This window comes from Nerophis ophidion, linkage group LG09 (genome assembly GCF_033978795.1).
Source record: "Nerophis ophidion isolate RoL-2023_Sa linkage group LG09, RoL_Noph_v1.0, whole genome shotgun sequence".
Classification (NCBI taxonomy): domain Eukaryota; kingdom Metazoa; phylum Chordata; class Actinopteri; order Syngnathiformes; family Syngnathidae; genus Nerophis; species Nerophis ophidion.
In genome coordinates, this window is record NC_084619.1 from 76,485,026 (window position 1) to 76,512,812 (window position 27,787).

A 27,787-nucleotide genomic window follows, 5' to 3' on the forward strand; every position below is an offset into this window, starting at 1 on the left:
CTGATGGAGGGAGCTGCCATGCAAGGCGCCAACCAGCAACCATCAGGAGCAAGGGTGAAGTGTCTTGCTCAGGACACAACGGACATGACGAGGTTGGTTCTAGGTGGGATTATAACACTTATATAAGACTTTTAAAGTCATTTTGATAGTAGGCTAATCTAGACACTTACATCATGTGTTGCCTTTATTATAGCACTTATAAAGTCATTTTGATAGTGGGTTTATATAGTTAATCTAGACACTTACATCATGTGTTGCCTTTATTATAACATTTATATGAGGTTTTTAATTTTTGCAGGTCCAGACCAATTACTTTTTTTGTATTTTCGGTTCAATATGGCTCTTTCAACATTTTGGGTTGCCGACCCCTGCCTTAACCTACTTAAACCTAATCTAACCTAACCAAACCTAACCTAACCAAAGCTAACATGTTACATTTAAATTCCCTCCTCTTTTTTCCAGAACTCCACAAGGCTGCAGACCAAATGTGGTGATGTGCAGTGATGGTGCAAAGCAGACCACACCCTCTTCACTTCACCCCTCCCATCAACATTATCTCTCTCTCTCTCTCTCTCCTCTTTCTAATAAGTCACTTTGTCACCATGGAGCCCAGCAGTCCAAAGAAGATCCAGTTTGTGGTGCCGCCGCTGCAAGGCCACTTGGATCCTCAAGCCTCGGAGCAAGTGAGTGTGTCGCCTCAACAAGTCGCGTCTTTGTCCCGGCTCCATGGCTATGTCTGCTCTTTGGCTCAATGTGTGTGTGTGTGTGTGTGGGGGGGGGGGGGGGGGGGGGGGGGGGGGGGCTGTGAGGGTCAGTCTCATGCTGCTTTGAACTTCTCATGCTCGCCAAGACGAATGAGAAACTTTTCCAAGGCGATGATGCTGATGATGAAGATGTGAGCATGACATCATCACTTCACTCAGTCATCTGCAAGTCGCACTAACAACCCTCCATGTGACAACCTCAATAGAGTTGATGATGAAGATGTGAGCATGACATCATGACTTCACTCAGTCATCTGCAAGTCGCACTAAAACAAGCCTCCATGTGACAACCTCAATAGAGTTGATGATGAAGATGTGAGCATGACATCATGACTTCACTCAGTCATCTGCAAGTCGCACTAAAACAAGCCTCCATGTGACAACCTCAATAGAGTTGATGATGAAGATGTGAGCATGACATCATCACTTCACTCAGTCATCTGCAAGTCGCACTAACAACCCTCCATGTGACAACCTCAATAGAGTTGATGATGAAGATGTGAGCATGACATCATGACTTCACTCAGTCATCTGCAAGTCGCACTAAAACAAGCCTCCATGTGACAACCTCAATAGAGTTGATGATGAAGATGTGAGCATGACATCATGACTTCACTCAGTCATCTGCAAGTCGCACTAAAACAAGCCTCCATGTGACAACCTCAATAGAGTTGATGATGAAGATGTGAGCATGACATCATGACTTCACTCAGTCATCTGCAAGTCACACTAACAACCCTCCATGTGACAACCTCAATAGAGTTGATGATGAAGATGTGAACATGACATCATGACTTCACTCAGTCATCTGCAAGTCGCACTAACAACCCTCAACGTGACAACCTCAATAAAGTTAGGCTCAGGCATTGAAACATAACATATACTGTAATATTCTACCTGCTAAATGTCATATCTCATATACTGCACATATATTATTTGAATATTACAAAATATGTTGTATTTTATATTGTTGCTATGGTGCATTTTTAGTGTACTTTATACCTGCATTAATTATACTTTCCATCCTGACACTTTCCATCCTTTGTAAGTCAGCTGCTGTGTGGATCATGAAAGTTTGTCCACGTCGGGGTCGGCAACCCGCGGCTCTAGAGCCACATGCGGCTCTTTAGCGCCGCCCTGGTGGCTCTCTGGAGCTTTTTCAAAAATGTATGAAAAATGGAAAAGGATAAAGGGGAAAAATACATTTTTAGTTTTAATATAGTTTCTGTAGGAGGACAAACATGACACAAACCTCCTTAATTGTTATAAAACACACTGTTTATATTAAACATCTTTCACTAATTCGAGTATTTGGCCGGCGCCATTTTGTCCTACTCATTTTGGCGGTCCTTGAACTCATCGTGGTTTGTTTACTTGTACAACTTTCTCTGACTTTCTAGGACGTGTTTTATGTCACTTTTTTTGTCTCATTTTGTCCACCAAACTTTTAATGTTGTGCCTGAATGCACAAAGGTGAGTTTTGTTGATGTTATTGACTTGTGTGGAGTGCTAATCAGACATATTTGCTCACTGCAAGCTAATCCATGCTAACATGCTATTTAGGCTAGCTGTATGTACATATTGCATCATTATGCCTCATTTGTAGCTATATTTCAGCTCATTTAGTTCTCTTAATTCAATTTATATCTCATGACACACTATCTGTATGTAATATGGCTTTGAATTTGTTTTGCGGCTCCAGACAGATTTGTTTTTGTATTTTTGGTCCAATGTGGCTCTTTCAACATTTTGGGTTGCCGACCCCTGCTCTAAGTCTATTTTGTACATGGTAATTGTTATATATTCTATATATTATGTATACATATAGTATAATATATTAGTATACATCATGTACTGTATATATCGTATGTAAATATTACGTTATATGTGATATTGCTACAACGGTACATGTTTAGTGTACTTTATACCTGCATTATACTTTCCATCCTGACACTTTCCATCCTTTGTAAGTCAGCTGCTGTGTGGAACAATTTCCCTTGTGGATCATTAAAGTCTGTCTAAGTCGAAGTCTATATTGTGATATATATTCTGTATAGTACATGGAAATATAATGTATTAGTACATAGCAGGCACTGTGTATATAATCTGTAAATGATACACAGGCACTGTGTATATAATCTGTAAATGATACACAGGCACTGTGTATATAATCTGTAAATGATACACAGGCACTGTGTATATAATCTGTAAATGATACACAGGCACTGTGTATATAATCTGTAAATGATACACAAGCACTGTGTATATAATCTGTAAATGATACACAGGCACTGTGTATATAATCTGTAAATGATACACAGGCACTGTGTATATAATCTGTAAATGATACACAGGCACTGTGTATATAATCTGTAAATGATACACAGGCACTGTGTATATAATCTGTAAATGATACACAGGCACTGTGTATATAATCTGTAAATGATACACAGGCACTGTGTATATAATCTGTAAATGATACACAGGCACTGTGTATATAATCTGTAAATGATACACAGGCACTGTGTATATAATCTGTAAATGATACACAAGCACTGTGTATATAATCTGTAAATGATACACAGGCACTGTGTATATAATCTGTAAATGATACACAGGCACTGTGTATATAATCTGTAAATGATACACAAGCACTGTGTATATAATCTGTAAATGATACACAGGCACTGTGTATATAATCTGTAAATGATACACAGGCACTGTGTATATAATCTGTAAATGATACACAGGCACTGTGTATATAATCTGTAAATGATACACAGGCACTGTGTATATAATCTGTAAATGATACACAGGCACTGTGTATATAATCTGTAAATGATACACAGGCACTGTGTATATAATCTGTAAATGATACACAGGCACTGTGTATATAATCTGTAAATGATACACAAGCACTGTGTATATAATCTGTAAATGATACACAGGCACTGTGTATATAATCTGTAAATGATACACAGGCACTGTGTATATAATCTGTAAATGATACACAGGCACTGTGTATATAATCTGTAAATGATACACAGGCACTGTGTATATAATCTGTAAATGATACACAGGCACTGTGTATATAATCTGTAAATGATACACAGGCACTGTGTATATAATCTGTAAATGATACACAGGCACTGTGTATATAATCTGTAAATGATACACAAGCACTGTGTATATAATCTGTAAATGATACACAGGCACTGTGTATATAATCTGTAAATGATACACAGATGTTAGAATGAGTGTTTTGCTATTTGTGAGGTGGATGACATCACCACAGTACGTTGAAACAAGACGTGGTCCCTCTGATGATGATGTTTGTTGTTGTGTTGTTGTTCCTTCACCTTTAGTCTCTCACTGGTGTGTGTCTGAAGTATTGTGATGGCTGCAAATGTGTTTTATCTACCGTGTGTTTCAGCCCTCAAAGACACTTACCCTATTTTTCCAACCATAAGGCGCACTTAAAATCCTTTTATTTTCTCAAAAATCGACAGCGCGCCTTACAACCCTAATATACGGCATAATTCTGGTTGTGCTTACCGACCTCAAAGCAATTTTATTTGGTACATGGTGTAATGTAAGAGTGACCAGTAGATGGCAGTCACACATACGACATACATGTAGACTGCACTATAGTGGCGGTAAATAGCAGCAAAAACTTAAAATGTTCATTTTGAAACACACGGCGCTCAAAAATCTATCAAATGTTTTTAGTAGGACTTTGGTAAGCTAAGAAGCCACACCGCTTGATGGATTGTGCTTCAACATAGGAGTATTGTTATGTTGTGTGTATAAGGTAAGACATTATCTGGCCTTTTGTTTCACAATATTATGCAAGAGCAACTTTTCTTACCTTCTGGTACCTGCTGATGTGTATTTGGGATCTGCATAAGTCCTGAAAATGTCCACACATCCGCCTTTGTAGTCTGTGTGACACCGTAGCCAGTAAGCTTCTTCTTTTTCACTGTCTTCTTGTTATGTGACATTCATCCTCTGCTGTTGCCATTTCTAATATAAAGTAGTGTAAAGTTCTTACTTATATCTGTCAGTAAACTCGCCATGACAGCACTAAAATATACTGGTGTAGTGAGTTTACATTATTCACCCAAGGAACTTTAGTTATTAGAGGGTTCCGGTTGAACCTTTTTTTCACTAGACACATTTCGGGTGTTGTTGTTGTTTCCAGGTGAGAAGATGCTGTTCCGTTATTGATTGAAGTAAAGTCTGAATGTCATTAAAACAATTAGCGCCATCTTTTAATACTTTTTCCACTCCCGTCCTTGCACGCTACACCGCTACAACAAAGATGACGGGGAAAAGACGCTGTCGAAGTGGAGGCCCGTAAATAAGAGCGCCCACAAAACAGCACATCCTCAGGCGACTGTCAGAAAGCGACTTGAAGATGATGTGTGCATTTGCAACATTTTGAGCAAAGACCACCATTGCACATGTTATGTAGACCACAAGGAAGTTTTTTAAAATTAAGAAAAAAAATCATAATATGACTCCTTTAATGCGCCTTATAATCTGGTACGCCTTTTTTCTGAGAAAAGACCTGACAAGACCTGATCATCGGCAGGGCGCCTTATAACCCGGTGCGCCCTATGGTCCGCAAAATACGGTACTTTTTTTAAAAACTCTTCATGTGTACACTCTTCCATAGATCCGTCGGAGAAGACCGACTCCTGCCACCCTGCAAATCTACAGACAGCCTGGTAGGGGTGACACACACACACACACACACACACACACACATGCGCACACTCACACACATGCACAAACACACACACACACTCACACACACACACACACACACATGCACACACACACACATATTTGTGTATTTTCAACCCTTCTTGGGACCTACAAAATAACACCTAGGTCTCTAGGACCAGCCTTTGTAGTTCCATAAAGATGTGTATTTACAACATGAATAATATATTCATACTATACAAATATAAAAAAGCTTGTTGTGAAAAATGAGTTGCAATTTCACAAGAAAAACTTAGAATTTTGGCATTACTAAAGTCAAAGTTGAAAAACTGAACATTTTTTGCAATATTTTGATAAAAGTTGGGATTTTACTCAATAACAGTCGCAATTTAACAAGAAAAGCTTGAAATTTTGGCAATTTTATGAAAAGAGTCGTAATTTTAATCGACAAAAGTCACAATTTTACAAGAAAATGTTCAAATGTTGGCAATGTAAATATAATAATCTGAATTTTACTTGGCAAAATTAAGACAAAAGTCATCATTTTACTCCGAAAAGTTCACTATTTTACAAGAACAACAAAACAATTGGCAATATTGTGATAAAAGTCAGAATTTTACATGACAAATTTACATGACCATTTTGCATTAAAACCTAATAATTTTTCAAGAAAATATTGCAATATTACAGAAAGAGAAATAATATATGAAAATTGTTCCCAATTTTATAAGAAAAAACGTCCACACATTGTGAGAAAAAGACTGCTTTTAGTTATTTTATTTTATTTTTTTGGAATGTTTTTTTGTAATTGTTTTTTAATATTCATTATTTACTTCAAGTTATTACAGTATGTCTCTATTTTATTTTATTTTTAATCAATTTTGGCCAAAGAGGGCACATTTAAATTTCTTCCACACACTTGTTATTTCTTATGTTGGCCAGAGGGGGAGCACTTTCAATTTCTTACATAAACTTGTTATTTCATATGTTGTGCCAGAGGGGGAGCACTTTTAAAGCAGGAAAGCCCATTTGAAAAAAATCCCTCCTTTTTGGGAGCACCCTCATTTTGCCAGATGTCACCAGCAGGGGTGCTAATGAGATGCAATGTTATTGGGACCATGATCTATGGCATCACCTCCTCATGTGGAAGATACTTTTCCTTCTTCATGTCTCAAGGTGGGCAGAAATACAAGAACACACACACACACACACACACACACACACACACACACACACACACACACACACACACACACACACACACACACACACAGGATCAGCATCCATCAATTCGGTCCTCACAATGACATAACTCTAATCTAATAAAAGTTCCATTAAGGTTTGACAAGCCTCCCAATCCTCACCCTGCACTTCTTCCACACTTCTCAGGTCCTCTCATGTCCTCTAAGGTCCTCCCAGGTCCTCTCATGTCCTCTCATGTCCTGCTCACATTCAAAAGGTGTTTTGTTCCCATTAAGGCCATGTTGCTGATGCAGTAAATCAACTGCATGTAGATCTGCCTCCATGTCTACATCCATGTTCAAGTGTGTGTGTGTCTGTGTCTGTGTGTGTGTGTGTGTGTGTGTGTGTGTGTGTGTGTGTGTGTGTGTGTGTGTGTGTGTGTGTGTGTGTGTGTGTGTGTGTGCGTGTGTGTGTGTGTGTGTGTGTGTGCAGATCCACACAATAATAGCTGACAGTAGGACTAATGGTCCATGTTCCATTTAGTCAAGTCAGCTCCGTGGTCTTGTTAGGAGCTTCCATCAAGTGTGTGTGTGTGTGTGTGTGTGTGTGTGTGTGTGTGTGTGTGTGTGTGTGTGTGTGTGTGTGTGTGTGTGCAGCCACACTCACTACACGTCCTGTGCAATATGTTTCCAGAATGTTGAAAACTTCCCCCCCTTCCTTTGTATCTAGAATAAATGGGAATAGAAAAGAAAAAGTACTAAGGTCAAACTGTTGTCGTCATTGAAACAAATCTATGGGATCACTAATCTGTGGCAGTATCTCCATGTAGAAAAGCAGTGAAGTTGTCAGGTTGTGTAAATGCTAAATAAAAAGAGAATACAACAAATCCTTTTCCACTTTTATCCAACAGAACAGACGGCTAAGACAAGATATTTCATCTTCACGCTGACAAACTTGGTTACTTTTTGCAAATGTTAGCTCATTTGGAATGTGATCCCTGCAACATGTTTCAAAAAAAGCTGGCACAAGTGTCAAAAAAGACTGACAAAGTTGAGGAATGCTCATCAAACACTTATTTGGAACATCCCACAGGTGTGCAGGCTAATTGGGAACAGGTGGGTGCCATGATTGGCTATAAAAGAAGCTTCCATGAAATGCTAAGTCATTCACAAACAAGGATGGGGTGAGGGTCACCACTTTGTAAGCAAATGCGTAAGCAAATTGTTTAAGAACAACATTTCTCAACAAGCCATTGCAAGGACTTTGGAGATTTCACCATCTACACTCCATAAAATCATCAAAAGGTTCAGAGAATCTGGGGAAAACACTGCACGTAAGCGGCATGGCCGAAAAGCAACATTGAATGCCCGTAACTTTCAATCCCTCAGGCGGTACTGCATTCAAAAGCGACGTCAGTGTGTAAAGGATATCACCACCTGGGCTCAGGAACACTTCATAAAACCACTGTCAGTAACTACAGTTGGTCACTTCATCTGTAAGTTCAAGTTAAAACACTACTATACCCATTTATCAACAACACCCAGAAACGCCGCCGACTTGGCTGAGCCCGAGCTCATCTGAGATGGACTGATGCAAAGTGGAAAAATGTTCTGTGGTCTGACGAGTCCACATTTCAAATTATTTTTGGGAAACTGTGGAGGCCGTTTCCTCTGGACCAAAGAGGAAAATAACCATCCGGATTGTTTTAGGTGCAAAGTGTAAAAGCCAGCATGTGTGATGGTATGGGGGTGTATTAGTGGCCAAGGCATGGGTAACTTACACATGTGTGATGGTATGGGGGTGTATTAGTGAACAAGACATGGGTAACTTACACATGTGTGATGGTATGGGGGTGTATTAGTGCCCAAGGCATGGGTAACTTACACATGTGTGATGGTATGGGGGTGTATTAGTGCCCAAGGCATGGGTAACTTACACATGTGTGATGGTATGGGGGTGTATTAGTGAACAAGACATGGGTAACTTACACATGTGTGATGGTATGGGGGTGTATTAGTGAACAAGACATGGGTAACTTACACATGTGTGATGGTATGGGGGTGTATTAGTGCCCAAGACATGGGTAACTTACACATGTGTGATGGTATGGGGGTGTATTAGTGCCCAAGGCATGGGTAACTTACACATCTGTGATGGTATGGGGGTGTATTAGTGGCCAAGACATGGGTAACTTACACATGTGTGATGGTATGGGGGTGTATTAGTGCCCAAGACATGGGTAACTTACACATGTGTGATGGTATGGGGGTGTATTAGTGAACAAGACATGACTAACTTACACATGTGTGATGGTATGGGGGTGTATTAGTGCCCAAGACATGGGTAACTTACACATGTGTGATGGTATGGGGGTGTATTAGTGCCCAAGGCATGGGTAACTTACACATGTGTGATGGTATGGGGGTGTATTAGTGAACAAGACATGGGTAACTTACACATGTGTGATGGTATGGGGGTGTATTAGTGCCCAAGGCATGGGTAACTTACACATGTGTGATGGTATGGGGGTGTATTAGTGCCCAAGGCATGGGTAACTTACACATGTGTGATGGTATGGGGGTGTATTAGTGAACAAGACATGGGTAACTTACACATGTGTGATGGTATGGGGGTGTATTAGTGCCCAAGGCATGGGTAACTTACACATGTGTGATGGTATGGGGGTGTATTAGTGAACAAGACATGGGTAACTTACACATGTGTGATGGTATGGGGGTGTATTAGTGAACAAGACATGGGTAACTTACACATGTGTGATGGTATGGGGGTGTATTAGTGCCCAAGGCATGGGTAACTTACACATGTGTGATGGTATGGGGGTGTATTAGTGAACAAGACATGGGTAACTTACACATGTGTGATGGAATGGGGGTGTATTAGTGCCCAAGACATGGGTAACTTACACATGTGTGATGGAATGGGGGTGTATTAGTGCCCAAGACATGGGTAACTTACACATGTGTGATGGAATGGGGGTGTATTAGTGCCCAAGACATGGGTAACTTACACATGTGTGATGGTATGGGGGTGTATTAGTGAACAAGACATGGGTAACTTACACATGTGTGATGGTATGGGGGTGTATTAGTGAACAAGACATGGGTAACTTACACATGTGTGATGGTATGGGGGTGTATTAGTGCCCAAGACATGGGTAACTTACACATGTGTGATGGTATGGGGGTGTATTAGTGAACAAGACATGGGTAACTTACACATGTGTGATGGTATGGGGGTGTATTAGTGCCCAAGACATGGGTAACTTACACATGTGTGATGGTATGGGGGTGTATTAGTGAACAAGACATGGGTAACTTACACATGTGTGATGGTATGGGGGTGTATTAGTGAACAAGACATGGGTAACTTACACATGTGTGATGGTATGGGGGTGTATTAGTGCCCAAGACATGGGTAACTTACACATGTGTGATGGTATGGGGGTGTATTAGTGCCCAAGGCATGGGTAACTTACACATGTGTGATGGTATGGGGGTGTATTAGTGAACAAGGCATGGGTAACTTACACATGTGTGAAGGCACCATTAATGCTGAATGGCCCATACAGGTTTTGGAGCAACATATGTTGTCGTCCAGGCAACGTTATCATGGACGCCCCTGCTTATTTCAGCAAGACAATGCCAAGCAACGTGTTACAACAGCGTGGCTTCATTAAAGTTAAAGTACCAATGATTGTCACACACACACACACGAGGTGTGGCAAAATTATTCTCTGCATTTGACCCATCACCCTTGTCCCCCCCTGGGAGGTGAGGGGAGCAGTGAGCAGCAGCGAAGGCCACTCCCAGCAATCATTTTGATGATTTAACCCCCAATTCCAAGCCTTGATGCTGAATGCCAAGCAGGGAGGTAATGGCTCCCATTTTTATAGTCTTTGGTATGACTCGGCCGGGGTTTGAACTCACAACCACCCGAGCTGTCCTGCCCCTTATTAAGTATGTTGTCTTTGTAGCATATTCAACTGAATATGGCTTGAAAAGGATTTGCAAATCATTGTATTCTGTTTATATTTACATCTAACACAACGTGACAACTTCACTGCTTTTGGGGTTTTGCTAAATCTGACCTGTGTCCCAAGTGACCACAGTGAGATGACTGGGTGGCGGACGTCCAACCCCAACATCATTCAAAAGTGATAAACCTCATAATTCTTCACCAAAATAGACGGTGGCTAAATAAAGAGTTGGCAAATGAACAGAAAAAAACCAAAGTGATGTTTCACACAATAATTGAACAAAATCCTTGAAATTGCCACAAATTGACCAAGACAAGACCTGCTAGTATTGAAGCCATCTTTACTTTTGGAATGTCTGCATGCAGGTTCAATTATGTCCACATCACACATTGCATTCTTTTTGGAATGATAACCACTGCAAAGAAATGTGATGAGAATCAGCACCTCCAAGTCCGAGTCCATGGTTCTCGCCCGGAAAAGGGTGGAGTGCCATCTCCGAGTTGGGGAGGAGACCCTGCCCCAAGTGGAGGAGTTCAAGTACCTAGGAGTCTTGTTCACCAGTGAGGGAAGAGTGGATGGTGAGATCGACAGCCGGATCGGTGCGGCGTCTTCAGTAATGCGGACGTTGTACCGATCCGTTGTGGTGAAGAAGGAGCTGAGCCGGAAGGCAAAGCTCTCAATTTACCGGTCGATCTACGTTCCCATCCTCACCTATGGTCATGAGCTTTGGGTCATGACCGAAAGGACAAGATCACGGGTACAAGCGGCCCAAATGAGTTTGGGTCTCTCCCTTAGAGATAGGGTGAGAAGCTCTGCCATCCGGGAGGAACTCAAAGTAAAGCCGCTGCTCCTCCACATGGAGAGGAGCCAGATGAGGTGGTTCGGGCATCTGGTCAGGATGCCACCCGAACACCTCCCTAGGGAGGTGTTTAGGGCACGTCCAACCGGTAGGAAACCACGGGGAAGACCCAGGACACGTTGGGAAGACTATGTCTCCCGGCTGGCCTGGGAACGCCTCGGGATCCCCCGGGAAGAGCTAGACGAAGTGGCTGGGGAGAGGGAAGTCTGGGCTTCCCTGCTTAGGCTGCTGCCCCCGTGACCCGACCTCGGACCACACACACACACACACACACACACACCCGCACACACACACACACACACACACACACACACACACACACACACACACACACACACACACACACACACAATGCCATCATTTACATCAATCAATCGAGGGATCTAGATAAGAGGTCAGGACACTTCTCACTCCTTAGCTTTTGTCCTCCTTGTCCATTCCTTTTTGGTGGTCTGGCTGGAACACACGCTTGTAGGGAGCGGCCATCCATTTAGTTTCTGTTTTCTCCAACTACCACTCAGTCTCCTTTTGTTGCATTGCTTCCTGAAGTTAGGCCTTATTTCTATGGTTGTCATTTAGTTTCTGTTTCATCCAATTAGGGGCCACAGCAACAAGGCTGTGGAGCCCCCTTTGATCTAGAAGTTCTTAGTAGTTTTGTGTTGAAATTGTGAGGATTACGGTCTTACGAGGTCTAGGTCGAGCTTGAATACCAGTTTCAACATAGTCAGGAAGTTCCACTTTAGACAGAAATCGGAGCATTTTATTCGGTGTAGAGCGGCTGTTTTACGATAAGTTGTGTGTTGTGTGTTCCAACACAGCGTTAGTCGAATGAAGAATACCAAATGATCAGTGTTGTCCTCTTGTGTCTACCACATCAGTGTTGTCCTCTTGTGTCTACCACATCAGTGTTGTCCTCTTGTGTCTACCACATCAGTGTTGTCCTCTTGTGTCTACCACATCAGTGTTGTCCTCTTGTGTCTACCACATCAGTGTTGTCCTCTTGTGTCTACCACATCAGTGTTGTCCTCTTGTGTCTACCACATCAGTGTTGTCCTCTTGTGTCTACCACATCAGTGTTGTCCTCTTGTGTCTACCACATCAGTGTTGTCCTCTTGTGTCTACCACATCAGTGTTGTCCTCTTGTGTCTACCACATCAGTGTTGTCCTCTTGTGTCTACCACATCAGTGTTGTCCTCTTGTGTCTACCACATCAGTGTTGTCCTCTTGTGTCTACCACATCAGTGTTGTCCTCCTGTGTCTACCACATCAGTGTTGTCCTCCTGTGTCTACCACATCAGTGTTGTCCTCTTGTGTCTACCACATCAGTGTTGTCCTCTTGTGTCTACCACATCAGTGTTGTCCTCTTGTGTCTACCACATCAGTGTTGTCCTCTTGTGTCTACCACATCAGTGTTGTCCTCCTGTGTCTACCACATCAGTGTTGTCCTCTTGTGTCTACCACATCAGTGTTGTCCTCTTGTGTCTACCACATCAGTGTTGTCCTCTTGTGTCTACCACATCAGTGTTGTCCTCTTGTGTCTACCACATCAGTGTTGTCCTCTTGTGTCTACCACATCAGTGTTGTCCTCCTGTGTCTACCACATCAGTGTTGTCCTCTTGTGTCTACCACATCAGTGTTGTCCTCTTGTGTCTACCACATCAGTGTTGTCCTCTTGTGTCTACCACATCAGTGTTGTCCTCTTGTGTCTACCACATCAGTGTTGTCCTCTTGTGTCTACCACATCAGTGTTGTCCTCTTGTGTCTACCACATCAGTGTTGTCCTCTTGTGTCTACCACATCAGTGTTGTCCTCCTGTGTCTACCACATCAGTGTTGTCCTCTTGTGTCTACCACATCAGTGTTGTCCTCCTGTGTCTACCACATCAGTGTTGTCCTCTTGTGTCTACCACATCAGTGTTGTCCTCTTGTGTCTACCACATCAGTGTTGTCCTCCTGTGTCTACCACATCAGTGTTGTCCTCTTGTGTCTACCACATCAGTGTTGTCCTCTTGTGTCTACCACATCAGTGTTGTCCTCTTGTGTCTACCACATCAGTGTTGTCCTCTTGTGTCTACCACATCAGTGTTGTCCTCTTGTGTCTACCACATCAGTGTTGTCCTCCTGTGTCTACCACATCAGTGTTGTCCTCTTGTGTCTACCACATCAGTGTTGTCCTCTTGTGTCTACCACATCAGTGTTGTCCTCTTGTGTCTACCACATCAGTGTTGTCCTCTTGTGTCTACCACATCAGTGTTGTCCTCTTGTGTCTACCACATCAGTGTTGTCCTCTTGTGTCTACCACATCAGTGTTGTCCTCTTGTGTCTACCACATCAGTGTTGTCCTCTTGTGTCTACCACATCAGTGTTGTCCTCTTGTGTCTACCACATCAGTGTTGTCCTCCTGTGTCTACCACATCAGTGTTGTCCTCTTGTGTCTACCACATCAGTGTTGTCCTCCTGTGTCTACCACATCAGTGTTGTCCTCTTGTGTCTACCACATCAGTGTTGTCCTCTTGTGTCTACCACATCAGTGTTGTCCTCCTGTGTCTACCACATCAGTGTTGTCCTCTTGTGTCTACCACATCAGTGTTGTCCTCTTTTGTCTACCACATCAGTGTTGTCCTCTTGTGTCTACCACATCAGTGTTGTCCTCTTGTGTCTACCACATCAGTGTTGTCCTCTTGTGTCTACCACATCAGTGTTGTCCTCTTGTGTCTACCACATCAGTGTTGTCCTCCTGTGTCTACCACATCAGTGTTGTCCTCTTGTGTCTACCACATCAGTGTTGTCCTCCTGTGTCTACCACATCAGTGTTGTCCTCTTGTGTCTACCACATCAGTGTTGTCCTCTTGTGTCTACCACATCAGTGTTGTCCTCTTGTGTCTACCACATCAGTGTTGTCCTCTTGTGTCTACCACATCAGTGTTGTCCTCTTGTGTCTACCACATCAGTGTTGTCCTCTTGTGTCTACCACATCAGTGTTGTCCTCTTGTGTCTACCACATCAGTGTTGTCCTCTTGTGTCTACCACATCAGTGTTGTCCTCTTGTGTCTACCACATCAGTGTTGTCCTCTTGTGTCTACCACATCAGTGTTGTCCTCTTGTGTCTACCACATCAGTGTTGTCCTCTTGTGTCTACCACATCAGTGTTGTCCTCTTGTGTCTACCACATCAGTGTTGTCCTCTTGTGTCTACCACATCAGTGTTGTCCTCTTGTGTCTACCACATCAGTGTTGTCCTCTTGTGTCTACCACATCAGTGTTGTCCTTTTGTGTCTACCACAGAAGCTGGAGATCAGTATGATGCCAGCGGAGGAGCTCAGGTTGTTGCACAACACACACACACACACACACACACACACACACACACACACACACACACACACACACACACACACACACACACACTTATGTAGTTCAAGTAATATTTGTGTTTCCTGTTGGCAGACATCAGATGGCGCCCAGAGGAAGCACAGCACTTGGGCCCCGCCCACCAGAAAAGGTAAAGGAGGGCAAAGTGTGTTTTTTTTACCATGAACAACTTTTCAAATGTTACTTTTGTGGCTCGGTGATGTCATGACCTGCGTGTTTGTCCCCTGCATCTTGTAAACACCCTGCTGTTCTCTCTCTTACTTTGAATGCAAGTTCTGTTTGTATCTTTGACCACTTTGGGTTGGTTTTTCTTCAAAGTGGTTTGCAAATCTTTTGGTTGTAGTTTTTGGGGCTTATTTGTCTGCTCGGTAGTTTGGGCTCTCTCCAGTCTCGTTACTTCGGCCCCCGAACAGACTCGTTCACGACGTTCATCCGGTCAGAAGATCAATGTTCTGCACAGTTCCTCTCAAAACACCGGCTTGTTGTCTTAAGGACTTTTAAGCAGTGCCAACTTGTTTCTATCTGGAAAATAATCACTGGCAGAAGTTAAATTGGATCTGAATATTTCAAAGTAACACAGAATGTCATTAGAAGTTGATTTGTTTTTCTGCTCTCGGTCACGGGGGCAGCAGCCTTAGCAGACTGGACCAGACTTCCCTTTACCCGACTACTTCGTCCAGCTCGTCCTGGGAGATCCTGAGACGTTGCCAGACCAGCTGAGGGGCAAAGTCTCCCCAACATGTCCTGGGTCTTCCCTGTGGCATTCTACTGGTTTGACATACTCTGAACCAGATGCCCGAACCACCTCATCTGGCTCCTCTCCATGTGGAGGAGCAGCGGCTTTACTTTGAGTTCCTCCCGGATGACAGAGCTTCTCACCCTATCTCTAAGGGAGAGACCCAAACTCATTTGGGCCGCTTGTACCCGTGATCTTGTCCTTTCAGTCATGACCCAAAGCTCATGACCATAAGTGAGGATGGGAACGTAGATCGACCGGTAAATTGAGAGCTTTGCCTTCCGGCTCAGCTCCTTCTTCACCACAACGGATCGATACAACGTCCACATTACTGAAGACGCCGCACCGATCCGCCTGTCGATCTCACCATCCACTCTTCCCTCACTCGTGAACAAGACTCTGAGGTACTTGAACTCCTCCACTTGGGGCAGGGTCTCCTCCCCAACCCGGAGATGGCACTCCACCCTTTTCCGGGCGAGAACCATGGACTCGGACTTGGAGGTGCTGATTCTCATCCCAGTCGCTTCACACTCGGCTGCCAACCGATCCAGTGAGAGCTGAAGATCCCGGCCAGATGAAGCCATCAGGACCACATCATCTGCAAAAAGCAAAGACCTAATCCTGCAGCCACCAAACCGGAACCCCTCAACATCCTGACTGCGCCTAGTGAGGCGTGTTGGGGGCATCCTGACCAGATGCCAGAGCCATCTCATCTGCTATGATCTGAACTTTATCCACACAAAGGGCAGACCTAAAGAAGTCCTACCCTCACTGGAAACACCTACAAATTACCCGCTGGCCACCTAAACCAAACTACAGGACAGCGGTCATACTCGGAGAGATCCACCAAAAATCAGGCGATCCAGTATCACATTCTCCTGGAGCACCCACCAAAGTATTTCCCAAGGAACAGGGTTGGATAAAGTTCTTTGAATTCTTGAATGCCTTTTCCAAGTCCTCAAAAGAGGTGTACACTAGTTAGGAATACTCCTTAATGGTTTAGAGCTGGACTACTCTGTCCAGCTCGTCCCGGGATACTTTGAGACGTTCCTACACCAGCTGAAGGGCAAAGTCTTGCCGACATGTCCTGGGTCTTCCCCGTGGCCTTCTACCAGATGGACATGTCCTGAATTACCTCCCCAGGTAGGCGTGTCGGGGGCATCCTGACCAGATGCCAGAGCCATCTCATCTGCTCTGATCTGAACTTTATCCACACAAAGGGCAGACCTAAAGAAGTCCTACCCTCACTGGAAACACCTACAAATTACCCGCTGGCCACCTAAACCAAACTAGAAAACAGCGGTCATACTCGGAGCAATCCACCAAAAATCAGGGGTTCGGCATCACATTCTCCTGGAGCACCCACCAAAGTATTTCCCGAGGAAGAGGGTCGGATAAAGTTCCTTGAATTCTTGAATGCCTTTTCCAAGTCAGCAAAAGAGGTGTAGACCAATTAGGAATACTCCTCAAGGGTATAGAGCTGGTCTACAGTTCCATCACCAGGACAGGATTTTGAAACGTAAAGTTTTGTTGAAAATGTTAGTTATTTTTTGTTAATTACTGTATTGTTCGGACTAATAGGCGCACCTAAAGGGTCGGTTAAAGTTCCTTGAATTCTTGAATGCCTTTTCCAAGTCTGCAAAAGATCTGTAGACTAGTTAGGAAAACTCCTCAAGGGTATAGAGCTGGTCTACAGTTCCATCACCAGGACAGGATTTTGAAACGTAAAGTTGTTTGGAAAATATCAGTTATTTTTTGCTAATAACTATTTTTCAGACTATAAGGCGCACCTAGAATCTTTTCATCTTCTCAAAAAATGTGCGCATTATATATCAGTTCGCCTAATGTACGGAATCATTTTGGTTGTGCTTACCAACAGCGAAGCTTGGTACATGGGGAATTAATGGGGGAGGGCGTGGTACGGTTGGGAGAGTGGCCCATGCCAGCAACCTGGGGGTTCCTGGTTCAATCCCCACCTTCTACCAACCTCATCACGTCCGTTGTGTCCTTGAGCAAGACACTTCACCCTTGCTCCTGATGGGTGCTGGTTAGCGCCTTGCATGGCAGCTCCCTCTATCAGTGTGTGAATGTGTGTGTGAATGGGTGAATGTGGAAATAGTGTCAAAGCGCTTTGGGTACCTTGAATGTAGAAAAGCGTTATACAAGTACAACCCATTTATCAGTTGACAAGTGTGATCAGTAGATGGCAGTCATACATAAGAGATATAGGTAGACTGCAATTAGACGCCAGTAAACAATACCAAAACTTTAAATGTTCCATTGAGAATATAGAACATTACACAAAAAGCTATGAAGCTGCAATGCTTGATGGATTGGATGGAAATACTGTCAAAGCGCTTTGGGCTCCTTAAAAAGGGGTAGAAAAGTGCTATACAAGTACAACCATTTACCTTTTTTTTTTTTATTGTCAGCGCGTTACGGCGACAGTAGTCAGACGTACTCTTCAACATACGAGTATTATTATGCTGTGTAGACAAGGACCGCAAAATGGCACCTATTCGATATTTTATCTGCCGTTTTGTTTCGCCATATTATGCAAAAACAACTTTTCTTACCTTGTGGTATCTGCTCATGTGTATTTGGGATCTGCAGAAGTCCTGAACATTTGCACGCGTCCGCCTTTGTAGTCCGTGGCAACACCGTAGTTGATAAGCTTTTTTCTTTTCCTCTATCTTCTTGTTATGTGACATTCATCCTCCACTGTTGTCATTTCTAATATAAAGTAGTGTAAAGTTCTTACTTCTATCCGTCAGTAAACTGGCCATGAAAGCACTAAAACATACCGGTGTAGTGAGTCTGCATTATTCACCCAAGGAACTTTAGTTATTAGAGAGTTCAGGTCGGACCTTTTTTCACGGGACACATGACATGTTTTGTAGACCACAAGGAAGCCTTTTACATTTAGGAAAAAAATCCTAATATGACTCCTTTAATGCACCGTTTGTATAAAAATAGTCCAGACTAGACTCGCTCATCGGCAGTGTGCCTTATAGTCTTATAGTCTTATGGTAATGCTATTTTTGTATGTTGTGTTGTATGCACAATGCAACAATAAGTGTGTACGTGTTTGGTTCTTCAGGACGGGCTTGCAAGCAGCTTTTGTTTGAATGATTTTATATTGTGATGATGTGCACAGAAAGGAGCAAAACAAATGAGTGCACTACTCAAGTCAGGCAGGAAGTGTGGACCTTAAAAGCTTTTCTTCTATTGATCCACTCTAAGTCTCTCTCTCTCTGTGTGTGTGTGTGTGTGTGTGTGTGTGTGTGTGTGTGTGTGTGTGTGTGTGTGTGTGTGTGTGTGTGTGTGTGTGTGTGTGTGTGTGTGTGTGTGTTCTGGCAATGCTGACTTAATGGGGACATGGCTCAGTTTACACACCTTTAGGGGACTTCTGACGGTATGGGGACCAAAGAAAAGGTCCCCGAAAGGGAAACCTTTTTAAATTCTGGTCAGATCCATTCTGAAGATGCCCAAGTGCGGGATTTGCTTTAACATTGAAGTGATGAAACTTCCTATAAGAGGACAGCTGTAGTGCTGTATTCTGAGGATCATGTCATATTTCATTTCAACTTATTTTTTAGTCACGTACTAATTTGTGTGAATTATAATAAATTATTTAAATTTGGTTCCCATGAAGCATATGAACTCTTTTTCCCCAGGGTCCCCAGTAAGTCTGATCAGCACATGACTTCATCAATCCAGACATTTAAAGACGTGTATGAGCTAACTGGCCAGTGGACATATCACCTCATTTTATTTGATGTCTCCACAACCTGTAGAAAGGCTGGTCCCCACAAGTCATGAACAACAACTTGGTCCCCATTCCAAATGATAACCTGTGTGTGTGTGTGTGTGTGTGTGTGTGTGTGTGTGTGTGTGTGTGTGTGTGTGTGTGTGTGTGTGTGTGTGTGTGTGTGTGTGTGTGTGTGTGTGTGTGTGTGTGTGTGTGAACATACTATAATAGCTCCACAAAAGGATATATAACCTGTTTAGACGCAAACAAAAAATAAAAAAATTATTAAAAACTTACTTTTTTATATATATATATTTGCATGGTTTGTATGTATTATTAATGTTGTAAATACACATCTTTATTTATCTAGAAAGGGCGGTCCTAAAGAGAGGCGTTTTCCAGAGGTCTCAAGAAGGTAACAAATACAAGAGTGTGTGTGTGATTTGTAAAAAAATATCTTATATATATAAATATATATATATATAAAAAAAAAAATATATATATATATATATATACATATGTGACATATGTGTGTGTATATACATATACATATTATATTTACATACATGTATATATATAAATATATATACATGTATATATGTATGATATTTTTCTACAACTCACACATATATGTATATATACATATTTATATATAATATTATATATATATGTGTATATATATGTGTGTATGTATGTGTATATATACATTTATATATATATACATTTATATGTATATACAGTACGTACACATATACATGTATATATGATATTTTTTTTCAACTCACACACGTGTACATATTTATATATTTTATATATATATGTCTTTATATGTATATACATATATGTGTGTGTGTGTATATATATATATATATATATATATATATATATATATATATATATATGTATGTACATATATATACAAGACACTTCACCCTTGCTCCTGATGGGTGGTGGTTAGGGCCTTTCGTGACAGCTCATGCCATCAGTGTGTGAATGTGTGTGTGAATGGGTGAATGTAGAAATAGTGTCAAAGTGCTTTGAGTACCTTGAACGTAGAAAAGTGCTGTACAAGTACAAACCATTTACATGTATATACATACACATATATGTATATCAATCAATCAATGTTTACTTATATAGCCCTAAATCACTAGTGTCTCAAAGGGCTGCACAAACCACTACCACATCCTCGGTAGGCCCACATAAGGGCAAGGAAAACTCACACCCAGTGGGACGCCGGTGACAATGATGACTATGAGAACCTTGGAGAGGAGGAAAGCAATGGATGTCGAGCGGGTCTAACATGATACTGTGAAAGTTCAATCCACAATGGACCCAACACAGTCGCGAGAGTCCAGTCCAAAGCGGATCCAACACAGCAGAGAGAGTCCCGTTCACAGCGGAGCCAGCAGGAAACCATCCCAAGCGGAGGCGGATCAGCAGCGCAGAGATGTCCCCAGCCGATACACAGGCAAGCAGTACATGGTCACCAGATCGGATCGGACCCCCTCCACACGGGAGAGTGGGACATAGAAGGAAAAGAAAAGAAGCGGCAGATCAACTGGTCTAAAAAGGGAGTTTATTTAAAGGCTAGAGTATACAAATGAGTTTTAAGGTGAGACTTAAATGCTTCTACTGAGGTGGCATCTCGAACTGTTACCGGGAGGGCATTCCAGAGTACTGGAGCACGAACGGAAAACGCTCTATAGCCCGCAGACTTTTTTTGGGCTTTGGGAATCACTAATAAGCCGGAGTCCTTTGAACGCAGATTTCTTGCCGGGACATATGGTACAATACAATCGGCAAGATAGGATGGAGCGAGACCGTGTAGTATTTTATACGTAAGTAGTAAAACCTTAAAGTCACATCTTAAGTGCACAGGAAGCCAGTGCAGGTGAGCCAGTATAGGTATATATGTATGTATATATGTATATAAAGGTATATACAGTATAGGTATATATGTATGTATATATGTATATAAAGGTATATACAGTATAGGTATATATGTATGTATATATGTATATAAAGGTATATATACAGTATAGGTATATATGTATGTATATATGTATATAAAGGTATATACAGTATAGATATATATGTATGTATATATGTATATAAAGGTATATATACAGTATAGGTATATATGTATGTATATATGTATATAAAGGTATATACAGTATAGGTATATATGTATGTATATATGTATATAAAGGTATATACAGTACAGGCGTAATGTGATCAAACTTTCTTGTTCTTGTCAAAAGTCTAGCAGCCGCATTTTGTACCAACTGTAATCTTTTAATGCTAGACATGGGGAGACCCCAAAATAATACGTTACAGTAGTCGAGACGAGACGTAACAAACGCATGGATAATGATCTCAGCGTCTTTAGTGGACAGAATGGAGCGAATTTTAGCGATGTTACGGGGATGAAAGAAGGCCGTTTTAGTAACGCTTTTAATGTGTGCCTCAAAGGAGAGAGTTGGGTGGAAGATAATACCCAGATTCTTTACCGTGTCGCCTTGTTTAATTGTTTGGTTGTCAAATGTTAAAGTTGTATTATTAAATAGAGTTCGGTGTCTAGCAGGACCGATAATCAGCATTTCCGTGTTTTTGGCGTTGAGTTGCAAAAAGTTAGCGGACATCCATTGTTTAATTTCATTAAGACACGCCTCCAGCTGACTACAATCCGGCGTGTTGGTCAGCTTTAGGGGCATGTAGAGTTGGGTGTCATCAGCATAACAGTGAAAGCTAATACCGTATTTGCGTATGATGTCACCTAGCGGCAGCATGTAGATGCTGAAGAGTGCAGGGCCAAGGACCGAACCCTGGGGAACTCCACACGTTACCTTAGCGTAGTCCGAGGTCACATTGTTATGGGAGACACACTGCATCCTATCAGTAAGATAAGAGTTAAACCAAGACAGGGCTAAGTCTGACATACCAATTCGTGTTTTGATACGTTCTAATAAAATATTATGATCGACGGTATCGAAAGCAGCGCTAAGATGGAGGAGCAGCAACATAGATGACGCATCAGAATCCATCGTTAGCAATAGATCATTAGTCATTTTTGCAAGGGCTGTCTCCGTGGAGTGATTTGCCCTGAAACCGGATTGAAAGGTTTCACATAGATTGTTAGACGCTAAGTGTTCATTTAACTGCTCTGCAACAATTTTTTCGAGGATTTTTGAAATAAAGGGAAGGTGAGACACCGGTCGGTAGTTTACCATGAGGTCAGGATCGAGGTTAGGTCTTTTAAGGAGAGGATGAATAACCGCTTTTTTGAATGCTAGTATGTATGTATGTATGTATGTATATAAACATACATACATACATACATATACACATACATACTGTATATAGATATACATATACACTGTATATATAAATACACATACAGTATATTTATGTCTTTGTGTGTGTATATATATATATATATATATACATATATAAATATATATATATATATATATATATATATACATATATATATATGTACATATACAATACATATATATGTATTGTATATAAAGAAATATACAATTGTAGTATATATATATATATATAGCAGGGGTAGGGAACCTATGGCTCTAGAACCAGATGTGGTTCTTTTGATGACTGCATCTGTCTCTGAGATAAATGTTAGCTGACATTGTTTAACATGATAAGTCATGAATAATTCTGCTGGTATTCACAGTATTAAAGATAATGTTCAAAATATAAAATGTTCTCATACATTTCAATCCATCCATCTGTTTTCCACCACACCTGTTCAAGAAGTTGCATTAATGGTAAGAAGTATTTATTTATCATCGGTGAGCTTCCAAATAAAAATGTTAATAAAAAGAATAAGACATTTTTGTATGTGAAGACCTGTCACTTATTTTCTGTTTGTGCTTCTTTTCTTGTTCTTACTTCCCATCAGAGCTCTTATTTTGTTTCCATTTCCTGTTTGCACTGCTGAGCGCTGTGGGTTTTTTCCCCTCACCTGTTGTTGATTGGCAGCCGGTCCACACCTGCTGCCAATCAACATGTTTCTGTTTGTGTTTGTCTTGCGCGTTCCTCACGACTCCAAGATTGATGATTGATGATTGATGATTGATTATTGATTAGAAGTGAACATGCAGGACTGCTTCAGTCTCCTCTGCTGGTGATTTGAAAAGCATCTTACCTGCTCCTCGCTCTCCTGGTTCCTGCTTCTTGGGGTCACCACTACTGCTGCCATGTGACTTTCTGACATATTATATTCTATAAATGTTGTCTTATTTAATCATGCAGACATTTTGTTGTATTCAGTGTTAAAATACATTTTAAAATATTTGACTTAAATGGCTTCCTCAGCCAAAAAGGTTCCTGACCCCTAATATATATATATATATATATATATATATATATATATATATATATATATATATATATATATATACAGTATATATATATACAGTATATATATATAGTATATATTTACTGTATGTGTATATAGTATATATACTGTATGTGTATATATATACTGTATATATATACTGTATATATACATACATATATATATATATATACATAGAGAATATATATATATATACATATATATGTATATATATACACAGTATATATATATACATACAGTATATATATACATACAGTATATATATGTATATATATACATATATATATATACACAGTATATATATACATACAGTATATATATACATACAGTATATATATGTATATATATACATATATATATAAATAAATGATAAATGGGTTGTACTTGTATAGCGCTTTTCTACCTTCAAGGTACTCAAAGCGCTTTGACACTACTTCCACATTTACACACACATTCACACACTGATGGAGGGAGCTGCCATGCAAGGCGCCAACCAGAACCCATCAGGAGCAAGGGTGAAGTGTCTTGCTCAGGACACAACGGACGTGACGAGGTTGGTTCTAGGTGGGATTTGAACCAGTGACCCTCGGGTTGCGCACGGCCACTCTCCCACTGCGCCACGCCGTCCCTAATATATATACACAGTATATATATTTATATACATATATATATATACATACAGTATATATATATATATATATATATACTGTGTATATATATATATATATATATATACTGTGTATATATATATATATATATATATATATATACTGTGTGTATATATATACTGTATATATATATATATATATATATATATATATATACTGTATATATATATATATATATATAGAGTGATGTTTGGACAGGTCACGTCAGCATGAAAGTTGACAGCAAAAAGCAGAAAAGGTGTGAGAATAAAAACTCTGACGGACTTAAAGATTCTGGTGTTTTCCCGTAGTGGACCAGAGGAGAAGTAGAAAAACAAGCAGGAGTAAAACTGGAAACCAAGCAGAGTCCAGACTAGAGTTCAGCCGGTCTTGTCTCATCAGTGCAGAATCCTCTCAAAGATTCTTCAATCCCGACGGTGATTTTCATCATTTCACTTTCTGACATTTCCTGAAAGTTTCCTCCCTAACTTTTTCAACTAATCAAGCCGAGCGATTGAATAAGTGAAAGTAAGAACCCAGACCTACTTGCAGGTCCTGCACTGGCTGATATCACCTCATGCAAGTAGGACCCAGTTTGTGGGTTATTTCTTATTTAACATTTGCTCCAATTTGAGGACAAACAAGCTTGCAGTTGTGACCTGTGTCCACTAGGAGTGCTCTTCTCTCCCCAGCTCTTCAGTCGGGGGTGGAGCCAAACTCCTGTCAGTTTCGGCCAATGACAGCACAGCTCCTATGGACCAATCAGAATGAGCCACAGGAAGACAACGGGAACGAGGCGGGTCTTCTTCTGTCCAATCAGGAGAGAGAAATGGAAGCCAGCAGCAGCTCAGGTGCTTCAAAAAGGATTTGATGTTGATGTTTTGGACACAATATTCGAAATATAGAAAACAGTAGTTTGAAAAGTACTACAAAAATACAAGACAGTACTTTTGGCTGGAAAAGATGGATTGAAAAAATTATAACAAAAAAAAAAAGATTATTTGTATTTATTTTTTTACTCAGGCCTACTTATTTTGAAAACATATATATATATATATATATATATATATATATTACTGCCTAGTGCTAGTAATATATGTATATATATATATATATATATACATATATATAAATATATATATGTATATATATATAATTGTATTTATTTTTTTACCTGCGGCCCGGATTTTGGATGCTTGCAGGCTGTGTCTGCCCTGGGATAGATTTGAAAAAAATTTAATTAAAATGTTTTAAAATTATATATATGTATATATATATATGTACTCTGGAATACCTGTGGGCCGGATTTTGGATGCTAGCAGGCCTTAGTTTGGAGACCTTTTGGATAGATGAAAAAATGTGTGTGTATATATATATATGTATATATATATATATATATATATATATATATATATATACGGCTGCGGGTAGTCCCGAGTAAAATAATAATAATAAAATGTTTTTTTAAAACACATTTTTTCATATATATATATATATATATATATATATATAATTTGAAAACAAACAAAAGCAGCCTAAGCAGAGAAGCCCAGACTTCGCTCTCCCGGCCACTTTGTCCATCTCCAGCTGTAAAGAACAATGTAATATATATTGTAATTTTTATGAATTTGATGGGTAGTTTGCTGTAAAATCACAAGTCAAGCAGATAATTAAGTATTTATTTTTATTTAGACAAAAACATGTTTGTAAAGTATGATAATATAAAGTACCAATGACTGTCACACACTCACTACATGTGCATTTGACCCATCACCCTTGTTCACCCCCTGGGAGGTGAGGGGAGCAGTGAGCAGCAGCAGTGCCGCGCCCAGGAATCATTTTTGGTGATTTAACCCCCAATTCCAAGCCTTGATGCTGAGTGTCAAGCAGGGAGGTCATGGCTCCCATTTTTATAGTCTTTGGTATGACTCGGCCGGGGTTTGAACTCACAACCTACCCATCTCAGGGCGGACACTCTAACCACTAGGCCAGTGGTCCCCAACCACCGGGCCGCGGCTCGATTGGGACCAGGCCGCAGAATAATTTTTTATGAATTTTTATTAATTTTTAGTAAAACAAAAAATATATATATTTTAATTAAAACAACATAAAAAACACAAGATACACTTACAATTAGTGCACCAACCCCAAAAAACTCCCTTTTTCATGACAAAAATGATGAAAGGATGTTGTGAGTTTGCCAGCTGTGTGATGATGGAACATCCTTGCATCGTCAACATTGTCCCGCGCGTCAACATTGTCCCGCGCGTCAACATTGTCCCGCGCGTCAACATTGTCCCGCGCGTCAACATTGTCCCGCGCGTCAACATTGTCCCGCGCGTCAACATTGTCCCGCGCGTCAACATTGTCCCGCGCGTCAACATTGTCCCGCGCGTCAACATTGTCCCGCGCGTCAACATTGTCCCGCGCGTCAACATTGTCCCGCGCGTCAACATTGTCCCGCTCGTCAACATTGTCCCGCGCGTCAACATTGTCCCGCTCGTCAACATTGTCCCGCGCGTCAACATTGTCCCGTCCCGCGCGTCAACATTGTCCCGCGCGTCAACATTGTCCCGCGCGTCAACATTGTCCCGCGCGTCAACATTGTCCCGCTCGTCAACATTGTCCCGCGCGTCAACATTGTCCCGCGCGTCAACATTGTCCCGCGCGTCAACATTGTCCCGCGCGTCAACATTGTCCCGCGCGTCAACATTGTCCCGCGCGTCAACATTGTCCCGCTCGTCAACATTGTCCCGCGCGTCAACATTGTCCCGCGCGTCAACATTGTCCCGCGCGTCAACATTGTCCCGCGCGTCAACATTGTCCCGCGCGTCAACATTGTCCCGCGCGTCAACATTGTCCCGCGCGTCAACATTGTCCCGCGCGTCAACATTGTCCCGCGCGTCAACATTGTCCCGCGCGTCAACATTGTCCCGCGCGTCAACATTGTCCCGCGCGTCAACATTGTCCCGCGCGTCAACATTGTCCTGCACGTCAACAACCAACACAGCAACATGTGACTAACTTCTCCTTTTCTCTGCACGCCCTCGCCATCATCTTCTCCCTGCCTTCCTGCCCTCTCCAGGTGTGTCACCTGACTCCCCAGGTGTGTCACATGACTCTCCAGGTGTGTCACCTGACTCTCCAGGTGTGTCACATGACTCCCCAGGTGTGTCACCTGACTCTCCAGGTGTGTCACCTGACTCCCAGATCCAGGCTTCCAGTCCTGACTCAGTTTCTCGATAAGCGCAAGACTTCTCTCTTGAAGCTTCTCCTCTTCACTCGACTCTTCTCTCACTGATCCGTGAATCAACTTGTTTGACTTGCTTCTGAAGATTTGGACATAAACACACCTGTCAACTTTGA

At 41.5% G+C, this 27,787-nt stretch overlaps 1 protein-coding gene across 5 annotated transcripts; it reads left to right on the plus strand.

Annotated features, from left to right (window-relative positions):
• The first annotated feature begins 573 nt into the window (after window positions 1-573).
• LOC133558865 (protein phosphatase 1 regulatory subunit 1C-like) lies at window positions 574-27,787 on the plus strand. Of its 5 annotated transcripts, XM_061909987.1 has the most exons (8): window positions 574-683; window positions 5,443-5,494; window positions 14,814-14,851; window positions 14,976-15,030; window positions 19,758-19,802; window positions 25,114-25,272; window positions 27,507-27,548; window positions 27,591-27,787. In XM_061909987.1, the coding sequence occupies exons 1-8, from the start codon at window positions 603-605 to the stop codon at window positions 27,665-27,667; spliced, it is 549 nt and encodes a 182-aa protein (XP_061765971.1). In that variant the 5' UTR covers window positions 574-602; the 3' UTR covers window positions 27,668-27,787. The 5 variants fall into 5 exon arrangements, with proteins under 5 accessions (XP_061765971.1, XP_061765970.1, XP_061765972.1 ...); XM_061909986.1 differs by having other exon boundaries at window positions 27,507-27,787; XM_061909988.1 differs by lacking the exon at window positions 27,507-27,548 and having other exon boundaries at window positions 27,549-27,787.